The following is a 13,136-nucleotide window of genomic DNA, read 5'->3' on the forward strand; positions in this document are numbered from 1 at the left end:
ATTTTCAGGGGGGAAAAATGGTCAAAAAGTATCATATCAGAGATTTTTCTGGAAAAAAAAACATACAGTATACATTTAAATTTTTAATTCACAAAAAATATTTTGCGTTTTCGCATAACGGGGACTTAAAAAATAAAACCTGGATTGACCCCTGATATTACTGTGTGACATGCTGACATGTGACTTTGATTTTAGCATAGCACATGTTTCAACAACTTATAAAACTTTAAGTTTGGCTTTTACTGCATTGTTAAGTGATAACATAATTAGAACAGAACTTTTATTCACGAATTTCATTCTAGAGTACAGCTTGCCCATCGCAGTATCGGATCATGCAAAATCTTTCATTAAAAATTAGATCAGTGACACAACTATTTTAAGAAAGATTTGTGTTCATCTACAAAAAGTTTCGTCTATTTTTTTTTTTATTTTTAAAGAAGTATGCCTTAATATGTTATTTAGTACAAATTACAGTTTTACGCTCTTTACTGTTTGTAAAATTGATTTTGTGTGTATTTTTAGACTTATTTATGCGTATGTATTGCACTTATGTCAGGTAGTGTAATTACATGTTTTTAATCGAATAGTAGTATTGCATTTTGAAAAAAAATGTCATACTGGCGAGCTTTGTTATCGAAATTCCTGTATATCCTTTTTTTTTCAAAATATTCCTATATTATTTTGAAAAATTCCTATATTGTTTGCAGAAAATTCCTATATTTTCCATCGAATTCCTATATTTTTTTCAGAAAATTCCTATATTTTCCTATATTTTTGTTGGCAAATGTCACTTCTATCCCTGCAAATGGTCCATAATCGAAAGTGTTGAAATAATTCAGTAAAGCAAAGATCTCCAATCAACATTTTTTCAATCCTATGTTCATGGGTTGATACAGTAGAAGGGTTTGACCATCATGAGTCATGCTTCAGCACCTACATCCCTGCTACCCATCTCTTAAGTAGCCACTCCCACTCATCAGCTGCCTGCTGTAACGAACCCTTAAGCTTTCTCTTGGTGTAATATGAAACCCACTACAGAGGCATTGAAATCTTCAGTACTTTGTATGTTTTTGGACAGTTCACATTCTAAATTTTACTGCTTGCTTTCTTTGAGAAATTTTTTTTCAAGTTTTATTCTTATTTTAATGTTAATTTTATGCATATTTTTGTTGTTAAGAGCCAACTTTCAGTTGAAAATGGATAAACAATGGAGCATATTTAGCTGCAATCCATTTAAAAAGGAAGGACATTGGGTGAAAAAAGATCTAAGAACTGCAAGCTTGTGGATGACAACACTAACATATGGCATTAAAGAAGGAATGAAAATTTGTACTGCTTGTCGCATACAATTAAGTAAGCAAAAACATTCTCCTGTTCCTGAAACTCATGATGTTATGAGTGAGTTCAGTAAAGATTCAAAACCAGGCTCTAGTACAGAGAATCCCGAGTTCATGAGCCCTCATAATGGGGATGTACAGTTTGAAGAAATTGTGGGCTATATTTTCTTGTGCCTATGACAGCAAATGGTGGATAGGATATGTAGTTTCAAAAGATCAGGTAGAAGAAGAAATCCAGGTTTCTTTCCTTCATCCTAGCGAACCATCATCATCATTCATTTACCCAAGAAAAGCAGACATTTTGACCATTCCTAAAAAAAATTTCTGTGCAAATTATATCCTGTCACTGCTACAAGCAGAACATTCCAAGTCTCGAAATAGGAGATGGCAAAAGTAATTGAAATCTTACATAAAAAGAAAGTATATCTATACTATAGGACTTACAAATCGAGTTCTATAGTAGCAAAGTGAGTTACACACATCTCAAACTGCTTCTTAATGGGCTTAAAAAAATATTAAATTTTATTTTGTAGCAATTAAATTATATATAAGTAAAACTTAAATTTGCTTTTAAAATATGGCTAAAAAAGCTTCAGTAACTTTTAAATTAAAGTTTTCAAATTTAAATAAAATTTAGATTTTTTATTCAATAATAAATATTTTTTCACCGAAAAAATTGTTTGAACTTGTTAATATGCTTGCAATACTGCCAAGTACTTGTTTTTCTACGCAATAGTCCCGATTTAAACCTTAACTACTTTTCATTAGAACAAATGTTTTTTACAAATAAAATTAAAGCAACTTTTGAAAGAGAATTTTTTTTTCCCATGATACCACAAAGATGCCATCATGAAATTTTGAATTTATGTTGCTTAAAGACTAAGTACCCTGTTTTTTTTTTTTTTTTTTTTTTTTTTTTTTTTTTTTTTTTTTCCCCAAGAAAATTAAAAATTTTAATTTTTACAAAATATTTTTTTTAATCAAATGATTTTGTAGGAGCTGTTTTGTTATATAATTTTTAAAACCTCCTAAAATACTGAACAAAACAGCACAAGTTTTAACCTTTTTAGTCAATTAGCCTTTTAAAGTTTAAAGATTACTAAACAATGTAAAATTTAAGATGCTTCCAGAGTTAAAAAAATTTATAACTTTGGAAAGAATTGTTGAAATAATTTGAAACTTCAGATTTGTCATCATGGAGGTGTGTATCATAGACAGATAAAAAATCATTACATTCTAAAACATTGACCTTAAAAATTTATTTTTTATTGGTTGATTTGACATGGAATGACCCATTAAAGCACTGTTGAAAGAGAAAAATTTTATTTTCTGCATGATACCAAAAGAATGCCAGCTTGAAATTTTGAATAAATGTTGCTAACAAAAGGCTAAGTAACATATATTTTTTTCAAGAAAATTAAAAATTTCGATTTTGAATTTTTACAAATTAAAAAGAACTTTTTTAATAAAAAAATTTAAAAAATATTTTTTTAGCAACTGGGCTTTGTTATATATATTTGAAAACCTCATAAAAGACTAAATGAAACAGCACCAATTGTAGACTTCTAAGTCAAATAGTACTCTAATAATAGCCCTTTTAAGATTTTAATCAATGCAAAATTTCGGATTCCTCCAAAATTTAAAAAATGTATAACTTTGCAAAGAATTGTTGAAAAAATTTGAAACTTCAGTTTTTTCATCATCATTTTTCAAACAAACAAAAAATCATAATCCAAAACATTGACCTTCAAAATTAATTTTTTATTGGTTGATTTGATATAGAATGACCCGCATGCATGTAGGTGATGTGAAGTGACAGTTGTAAAGGATTGAATGGTAAAAGAAATTTGAAACAGGGTTCAATGCTCTTTCATTCAGGAAAATTTTTTGAAGGGCCCTTCGAACTCCTTAATTTTGGTTTTAACTCCTTCAAAACTCCTTCTTTTTTATTTCAAGACTACATAATTTTTCTATGACAGTGACTTAAAACTTCAATCGAAAACTTAACATCGTCACAAGGGCAAAGGTATAAGGACTATTTTGATGTAGTAATTTCATATAATTATTTTTTTCATCAAGATTTGATTTACAAATTGATCATAGAAGTTGTTGAAGGTGAAGATATTATTAGATGACTAAGACATTTCGTAAAGGAAGTAAAACATGCTTACATGGTACTTGGCTATTTTTTCAAGTTTTATTATTATTGCTTTTCCCTCTACCACACTCTCAGCAGCAAAAGTCAGTTTGTCTAATTATTATTTAACTTTAACTATTTAAAGATACATAAGTAGATGTACTATATTAAGTGATTGTATTAAAAAAGAATTGTTTAATAAATCACAGTTACGATATTGTAAAAAGGGTCATACACATCCATATAAGAGAAGTAGTAAGGTGAAGTGAAGCAAGAGTATAAGGTGACATTTTGTGACAAAGGGGAAGGGGGGTCAATTATGATTTTAAAAAAAAGTGCGGCATCATTTAATGACAGCCCATTAGTACTCCTTCAAAATTTCATTTTACTCCTTCAAAACTCCTTCATTTTATTTCTGAAATTGAGTACGAACTCTAAAAAAAATATTGACTTAAGAGAGGGAAAGGAAAGTGGTATGTAATGATTATTAAGATTTACTAACCAATATTTTCTTAATACCCATTGAAATAACTTCTCCATGAACTTGTAAATGTTGTGTACTTTATCATGAAAAGAAAAAGGTTCATTTTGTAGGCGTGGCTTAAGCGGCAGTTTAACGACCGTCCAATGAGCATGCTTCTAGTTCCTCTTAACTCCATTATTGAAAACTCCATTGCTACAGCTGAAATTGTCTTCATCTTCTAAGTATTTCCTTTTTGGATAATAAGATCATCCTTAACTCAATCTTGCCTCTTAAAAATTGTTTTTTTTTTTAAATTATTAAATTTTATTTACTTTAGATGACGTAGGCCTGACCTGCGATCTGATGAGAACCATTCAGAGAAGCCTTTTTGGGTGTTCTCTCTGACTGGTTAATTTAACTTTTCTGTAACATAATCCTATTGAGACTGATAAAAAAAAGAAATTAATGCTCCAGCACCAATGACTCCCGCCGACGCCCGAATGCACATCCGAATGAAGTGAAACTGATTTCTCAAATTATTTTCAATTATGATTGAACTAAATCAATATAAATCCTTTGTATGTGCCCTTTTAGCTTTTTACAAATTCAAAACTTTGGTAAAATGAGTCATTTTTCCACTTTTTTGGCTAGTTGGTTAAAGCATTAATTTTTTATTCCATTAACTTATCTTGTTCTATTTTCAAAGGGTGAAAGAAAACGTATCTTCAAGTGATCCTATGCCAGCTGACACTCCAAGAGATGGCAACGAATGGGAAACGTTTGTGGAATCTCCAAATGAAAATACACTATGCAACACCAGTATTAATGCTTTGAATGTTGTGCCTGATGTACCTGCAGCATTCCCTGCTGGCAGCTCTCCTGCTTTCCATTCAGTGTCTACGAACTCTATGGTGAATGGCTCAATAGTTGGGTCAGAGACTTCTGGTAATGTTTCAGCTGTGACTGAATCTGAACCAACTGTTAATGTTCCTAGTGATATTATAGAAAATAAACAGACGGCTGTAGTTAAATTGCCAAAAGCAAAACAACTGGACTCATTGCCCAAAAGTAGACCTTGTGATTTACCTTCACCAAAGAATAAAACGCCTGATGCATCATCAGCAAAAAACAAATTTGATGCATTTAAAGAAAGACAGTCATCTAATTCTAAGCACAGATCATCATTTTCTAATAACAAAAATGCTGAAAGTTCCTCTAGTAAAGAAAGGGTAAATGAATTGATTTCATGCAATACAAAAACTGTTGAACATAATGTGACAAAAAATGTGGAAGTTTTCCCTTTAAAAGAAAAACAAAACCAAGGTTATTCTAAAGGTAGGATATTAGAGTCCAACTCAAGCAAGTCCAAGTCACTTGACACTGATTCGTCTTTGCTCTCTGTTAATGGTCATGCTGATAGTGAATCAACTGTTAGTAGTGAAGTAAGAAAGTTATTTCACTTTAATATTTCATTTATTTTTAAATGTGGATTCTTGTTTTAATTGTTTCATTTATTGTTTGAAATGACTCTTTTTTTTTAATCCTTTAGGATGAAAAACCCTTTAGAAAATTAACTTATTCTGAAGTGGCAATGCGTGCCAAAGAGAAAGTAGAGAAAATTGCACAAGAGTTGAAGGAAAAAGAACGACAAGAGGCTATGGTTCGTCATCACAGGCAGCAAGAAATCGTAGCCCAGAACAAACAAGCAGCGACACGTAAGTGCGTGTAATTTTCATGATTCTCAAATTTAGTTTTAAGTTAGTAAAGCTATTGATCTTCCATGTATTTTACAATGATTTTTCCCTCTTAGTTTTTTAGCTACCAATAATTTTAACAAAATTTTAAAATTGTTTAAGGGAGGCTATGATGTGACTCTACTTAAAAATATGAATTTGATCCCCTGTACATAATTTTCAAATTAATGTAAACACTGCATCAACTAATCAGACAGTAAAAAAATATTTTGCTCTTTGGTCAACTATGGTAAACAAGTGGAGACTTCTTGTTGACATAGTGCAAGAAAGGGTCAAAGTATCAGCTGACCCCCCTGTGACAGAAATTTTACTATGTTTGTTGTTAAACTTCAGTTTTTTAGATCTGAAAAAACTACATGGTATGAATTTCAACCTTTTTTGGTTTGGTTCTGTTAGGTATTTCTTCTCAGCTTGTCATTAGTCAAAGGATTGACTGGGTTCCTTTACTGGGCTAGTGCTGTTCTGATGGGGGGAAGGGGGGTATTTTCCCCCACTTTTCAAAAGAATAATCATCTGATGAGCTCAATGTTTTTTCAGAGCACTCTTCCACCTTAAACCATGAGTGTTGTGTGTGTTTTTCCCAACTATTTTGAATCTAATATCATGTATTCATTTTGGTAACGACTTTCCTGTCTGCTTAAAGAAATATGATGTTAGAAGAAAATTTGAAGAAATATGGGCCATGGTCTAGGCTGTGGCATAGGAAAAAAAATGTGGCTCTGCAATTTTAAAAAGTTATAAATAGCTATTTTTTGTCAATTTGCAATGAGAAATTACTATAAATATTTATATTTCTTCAAATTTTCAACTTCCAATTTTAGTATCGTTATTCTCTTGTATGCTGTCAAGTTTTCTGATAGTTTGATAAGCAAAGGTAGAAAACTCTGCATGTTATGAGCCAAAAACATGCAAGCAAAATTAATATTTTTGAAAGAAATGCCGACATCTTTAAAGTGATACTTTTACAAAAATCTACAAAATTACTGCACATAGTAACTTATTGCTGAAATTTGCAGCTAATTCCATGCTATTTACGATGCAGGATGATTAAAAAATAACTTAAATTAACATTTTTTTCTTGATAGTGGTGCCCTCTAGTACTTAAGAACATTTGGGGGGGGGGAATAGAATATGGAAAACGGGATTTTCATTTGATATTTTTAAAAGCTCAATAAATTTGTAAGTAATAAATTTGTATACATTGTAAATTTGATTTAACACTTTCCTCAATTTTATGCTACATTTCACTTATCCGGATTTTAACTGCATTGAAGGTATATGCTCTTTGATTTAATTATTTCCTTGATGTAACAATAACTTTTCCCAGTCCCTTGACAAACGTTAACTCGGGGTTGTACTTGTACATGTAAATTCTTTCTTACCGGTTAAAAATTTTGTATAATTTGTCTTAACCAGAAAAATTGTCAAAAATTTTTAATATAATTGGGTATCCTTTGTAGCAAAATAGGTATTTAAAATTCATAATTATTTCTTGTGTATCACTTGTCATTGTTCATTGATTGTCTTTTAGTTAATATCTTAGCTCAGCTTGTTACTTTTTGCTTTAATTTGATTTTTTTAGGAACATATGTACAAAATGTAAATCAGATAGTTGCAATTTTATTTTCACAGAACACTAATTTAGATACTGTGAAAGTTATATGTTCTTTCTAGAAAAATTGCATCTTGCAAGTCATGGATTTCAAAACTCTAAATGTAACAGTTAAAGGGAAATACCTAGTTATAATGTTAAAGGGAAATATCTATTCTAAAGTATTGTGTGTTGAGTTAGAGATCTTAATTATTGGTTTATATCTTCAAATTATTTCCTTTGGATATCATTCATATCTTAATTATCGTACCCCATGGGACAATTTTAAACAATTCAACGTAACTTTAGTACAGTTGATTTTTATTATACACTAGCTGTTTTGCCGTGCTTTGCACGATCTTCTTTGAAAATAAAAGTTATGTCAAGTGCCGCCTGTTCAACAATCAGGCTTCATTTAGAGGGGGGGGGAGTAAAATTTCCCATCCAAACAATCATTCTTAGAGAAAGAAAACCTCAAATAAAAAATTCCCGAATAAATTAAACGCAACTTTTCTGATTTTTCTTCTACTGGCAGTTTAAAAAAGGGGGATTAATCGCCTAATAATAATAATCAAAAAGAGAAATTTTTACCGCAAAACCAAAAACACCATTTTATTTTGTCGCTGTTGAGTAAAAGTGGCAACCTTCTGAAACTTTATTTACACTAATTTAAAATGAGACACTCAAATGATAATTTTCCAAGATGAAAATGGAGTTCCATTTGGCTTAAAAGTGCTTTAAATTGTTTTCCCTGTGATTTTACAGCTTTTTTGTTTTGAAATTCGAAGAATGTGGATGAAACTCATGGGATTTTTTCACAGGCTTTCGAATGGGATCTGAATCAAAGAAATTGAATAATTATTTCGGGTAGGAAGAGCCACTTTCGTCTTAAAATTCAAACCGCTCGGTTCTTGTTTGGCATTTGAAAACCCCCCTATGTTCTTTCTCGGGTGCCCAAGTACCTCTGTCAAATTTGGTCATGATCCAACGAAAACTGAATTTGTATAGGGAACACACACACACATTCTGTTTTATTTATATGGATTAATGCTAGTGTAAATATATATTTTATGTTAAAAACCTACCTCTAAAAAATCATTTTGAGTTGTTAAATTAACTTAGATGTGATAATATATTTCCACTCAATTTATATATTATATGCAAGTGTAATCTTAGTGATATTTCTATTATTTTATCAGTATTCAACTCCTGTTTCATAGTCTTAGTTAAAAACGGATGAGTGAAAGAATTTTTATCTGATATATCCTACGGCTGCTTTTGGGTTTTTACTTTTCTTAACCTTTGCTCTCTTTTTTTCATTTTACAGTTTTAACAGGTTTATTTTTGAGAGAAACAGTATTATAACAAAATTTCAGTACGACCATTGTATTCAAAATTCATTTTTATGTCCAGTTTTTTTGCCGCATTCTGCAATTTTCTGCTGAAAGTGTTGACGGTTTTAAAACTTTAATATACACATGACCAAAATCAAGGTTTCAAACATAAAATCTGCAAAAACTCAAACTATTCACTGTGTTGCCACTAAATATGGCACTAAGGTATGTTATAATGAGAGAAAGAACTTAGAAACATACCAGCATGAAAACTATATTAATTGGGCATTAAGAAACAGGGTGTATCAAAAAGCATTTAATTATGAATGAGTGATTTAGCAGTTATCTCGGGAAAAGTTTAATATTGAGTGACACCGTGCACTGCTATGCAAGCTTCACAACGAGCTTTCATACTGTTTATGAGAGTGTCAATAAATGCTTGGGGGAGAGGGGTTATGCTATGCAATTTGGCTCTTCCTGTGCCATCCCAAACAGGTTCAATTGGATTGAGATCAAGAGACCTAAAGGGCAAGTCTATACGTTGAATCTTCTCTTCCTCAACATGTTTGGGACCTTAACTTTGGACTTGGGTATAGTTCTAAACCAGTGGTCGGCAACCTGTCGATTGCGAGCCCATTTTTAGTTGATCTTGGCTTTATTTTGGGTTTTGCTTTCAGTCAGAGAATTATTAATATATTGGAACAAAATTAAGTTTAGTCTGGACGTCAGAGTCGGAATTGAAGAATCTAAAATTACTAAAATTTTTAGTCTCAATTTTATCAAGCAATATAGTTGTCTGAAAATATTTTTATGTGTGTTGATAGTGTTTACATAGCATTATTTTAGCAATTTATAGCTACTGTTTAATAAGCATCAAAATCTGTTTTGTTAAGAGTTAACCTAGAATTTGTAGGCAGCACAGTCTCAGCTTAAACCGTGAATGCAACAAGTTTATAGTCTATACATCTCCTCTCCCTTCCAAACTAGTCGATATTTGTGTTCACCAAACTTAAAAAATCGATCTTCAGTCGATTTAGGTTGCCGACCGCTGTTCAATTCTTGAAAGAACTAATTTTGAATGCTTTAAAAAAATAATTCCACCTGGTGTCATTTTTTAGTTTTGTAAACTTTGATCAGATTTATTTTAGATCTCTAAAAGAATTTCTGTTTCAGGTGGCCCTTTTAGAGAATTTCCTAGGGGGCGAATAATAGAGCCTCGCTCTGGTTCAAAAGAATGGCGCGAGAGGCGGAAACCTGCTCGGACCATATCTCTTCCAGCTGCTGGGCAATGAGACTGCCAATAAACCCTGTGACATACATAGGGTGAATTCATATGCAAATATATTGTGATTTGATTTCATCAAGCTTCGAACTGGACTGGATCAATCTAATACTCTCAAGGAAATAACATAGCTTGCTATATAAAATCTTGTGAGAATATTTGCTTCACAGCTGTTGAGTCTGACGCAGTGACCATGATTATGAGTGTTTGGAAGTGATCAAGGTGCTAACAGTGGGAATGAATGTCAGCAAAGCCCAACAGTGTGTCAATGCAAATGTAAATACAGCTTTGGGAGAAATTTTTTTCCTTATCAGGTGCCTCCATGTAAGATACTTGATGAGATTATTAGAGCAAGGACAAAAGCTAGAAAATAGCATTATGAATGCCGTTTTTTGTGATGCAAAAATTTATAAACACTTGAAGATGCTTGTCAGCCCTAAATTAATGGCAAGAGCTTCCATAATCTGGGTGGTGCTTCATATGCAAGTCAAAAGCACACCTAAAAATTTCCATGTTTGACACAGAATTTAAGTGGTATATGAATTATTTGCACACATCTTTATAAAATGTTGAGTTTTGTTATTGTATCGATTATAGAAAATTCATTTAATATAACATCTATGTTATCAGGATATTGTATACAAGGTATTATAATAATGTAAAAAATATTATCACCTTGCGGCTATTACATAAAATATGCCACATGCTTACAATTGTGTTGTAATTTCTAGTCCAAATTTATTATGCATTTGTTGCATTGGCATATTGTAAAATCAAAAATTATGGAAGCCAAACAAATGACTATAAATTGTAAATTTGTTATTGTTTGCGTATCTGTGTCGGACTTCATTCTTTTCCCCTTTAGGGTTTTAGAGACCCATATGTGATAATATATGCCTTAATTATGTGTGGGGATATCTTTTGTGAATTATTAAAAAATATCTGCTAAACACATGGAACTTGTCATACTTGTATGGTAAGGTGAATAGGTTGTGGTACTTATAAACTGTAACAATTTTGTTGCAGCTTTCAAGTATATTTTTAGATAGAATCTGTTTTTTCACCAAGTTTCTTTTCGACAAACTCTTCTGCTTAGTTCACACACTGTGTTAGTATTAAAACCGACTCCCAGCTCTTATCCTTTTTTCCCAGCAGGCCTTTTTTTTTCCTTTTTGTCTTCCCCATGTTTTAGGTTATAATCTTATTTATACTCCAGCAATGTGATGGGTCCACTTGTTTTCCCTTGCTGGGAATTTTTACCCTCCCTTCACTTGTACTTACATAAAATCATCTGTCATTTGAAAATAATTTTTTGTGTGTATGTGGAAACATAACTTTTGCTTGTTGTGAAACGAGTGTGGGATTATTAATGAATGGTGATTCGCATGAACCTTACTACTGTAGTGAGTTTGCTAAGCCGCAACAACAATACAGTATGTATATATGAAATGTAGGTTTCCAACAAATATAGATGCTAGTATATACATATATCTCCTGCACTGCAGAGATATAGCAAGTGACACAGATGATAGTTGAAGCAAATGAACTTAGCTGCTCCCTTTATACAAGGAGATAAAACCTGCATGGGGGAAAATAGTTGTGCAGTGCTTTTCTAACCTACCATGTAAATTAATAACACATCTGTAGTGCAGGGCAAATTTGATTATTTTTTTACTTAAAGTAATATTGGTCCGTTTATACTGTTAGTTGCTTTAAAAAAGAAAAAAAAAAAAACTAACTTGATTCGATGTGTATCTAGAAATAAATACCAAAGAAATGTGCATAATCATTAAAAGCTGCTCCATATGCCTTCAAAGATGAATTTGGTTTCATATCTTAATATATCAGGTGGCTACAATATTTGGAAAAAGCATCTCAATGTAATCACTGCTTATGGTGTTGCACAAATCAACTGCTTGAATTTTCTTAGCATATATTGTGACAAATCATCTAGCATCGATGGCCATCATAACTGTTGTACTCTGAAAATTCATTTTAGACTCGATTCTGATTCAATTTTGACAGATGCCTAAAAGTTTTATTTATGTCTGTATATTTCACCATGAATGTGTAAAACTTGCAGCATGAACATAGGTTTCAGGATCATCTGCTTGAATATGCCATATGGAGAGTTGTTCGTTTCAATCCGATGGCTGTATGTTGGTGTATTTGTGTCCTGATTTGAGAAGAAAAAAAAATCAGTAAAGCAGTTCTAATAGAAGTTGTTGCTTTTTTTTATTAATGTAACATTGATTCATTTCTTCACTTACACAAAATTGACAATGCAAATAATCCTGCCTCTGACTATATTGTTTTACTATAGGTTATTAGAGTATATCAGAACTGCCTCTTACATTTTTATAGTGCTTTTTTTTTTTTTTTTTTTTTTTTTTTTTTTTTTTTGTTACCTTTTTACTTTAAAACTTTTAATTAGTAATATATTAAGGAAAACAACAAGTTTTCATTATTTTATAATTTGCCGAGGTTTTTTCTTTTTTTTCTTCCTTGTGTGTAAAAAAAAATTTGGATCCTAAAAAATCCATTGTGAGAGTTTTTCTTTGCTCCTTTGTTGATTTTATGTGGTATAAATATTATTGCCAAACTTTGTGTGTAAAAACATGATGCATTATATTAAAAATCAAATTTGTGAAAGGTTTAATGAAGTAGTAGATGAAACATTTTAGTTACCTACGTAGACTCCAAAATAAAATCTTTTTGGAGTTTTTAAAAATCGGGATTAATAAATACCTCACATGATATGGGCCAAGTGCCTAATGTGCACAATATCTGAAAATATTTGAAAGAATATTTTTTTTATAATGAACATTGTGTCTCATTTAGCAGGCTGTTTCTAGTTTTATTTCTGGTCATTACTCCTTTTAAATGTTACTGGATCTTATTTTCAAATTGAAAACTGAAAGGTTACATTCAAATCATATTTTTAAGCTTGCTGTTATAAGAATGTTTGTCTGTATGTAATAAATGAACCATCTATAAATATTTGAAAACAGTATGGCCCTATTTTATTATATTTTTTAAATTAATAAAGTTTCTTATGATTTTTTGAAAAGAAAATACTTGGAACAAAGTTTTGTGAAAAGTGTAATATATATATAGAAATGTGCTATAATAAACAATATCTAACATTTTCCTCATTTAGAGAAATAATTTTTAATTTGGTTTTATATTTATCCTTCACCAGACAAGCTAGCAGATGATCTTCCATTGTGATTTTTAA

At 31.1% G+C, this 13,136-nt stretch overlaps 1 protein-coding gene across 5 annotated transcripts in view; it reads left to right on the forward strand.

Moving 5' to 3' along the window:
- LOC129221595 (la-related protein 4-like) overlaps positions 1 to 12,909 on the forward strand; it is a 195,145-nt gene extending 182,236 nt beyond the window's left edge. For 4 of the 5 annotated variants that reach the window (XM_054856114.1, XM_054856113.1, XM_054856112.1 and 1 more), the window contains 3 exons: positions 4,644 to 5,379; positions 5,487 to 5,652; positions 9,790 to 12,909. In XM_054856114.1, coding sequence (XP_054712089.1) covers positions 4,644 to 5,379; positions 5,487 to 5,652; positions 9,790 to 9,908 — 1,021 coding nt within the window. In that variant the 3' untranslated portion in view covers positions 9,909 to 12,909. Of the gene's footprint in view, positions 1 to 4,643; positions 5,380 to 5,486; positions 5,657 to 9,789 lie in introns of all 5 variants that reach the window. The other variant, XM_054856110.1, reaches the window with a different exon arrangement.
- Positions 12,910 to 13,136: the final 227 nt, after the last annotated feature.

This window comes from Uloborus diversus, chromosome 4 (assembly GCF_026930045.1).
Source record: "Uloborus diversus isolate 005 chromosome 4, Udiv.v.3.1, whole genome shotgun sequence".
In the NCBI taxonomy this organism is placed as follows: domain Eukaryota; kingdom Metazoa; phylum Arthropoda; class Arachnida; order Araneae; family Uloboridae; genus Uloborus; species Uloborus diversus.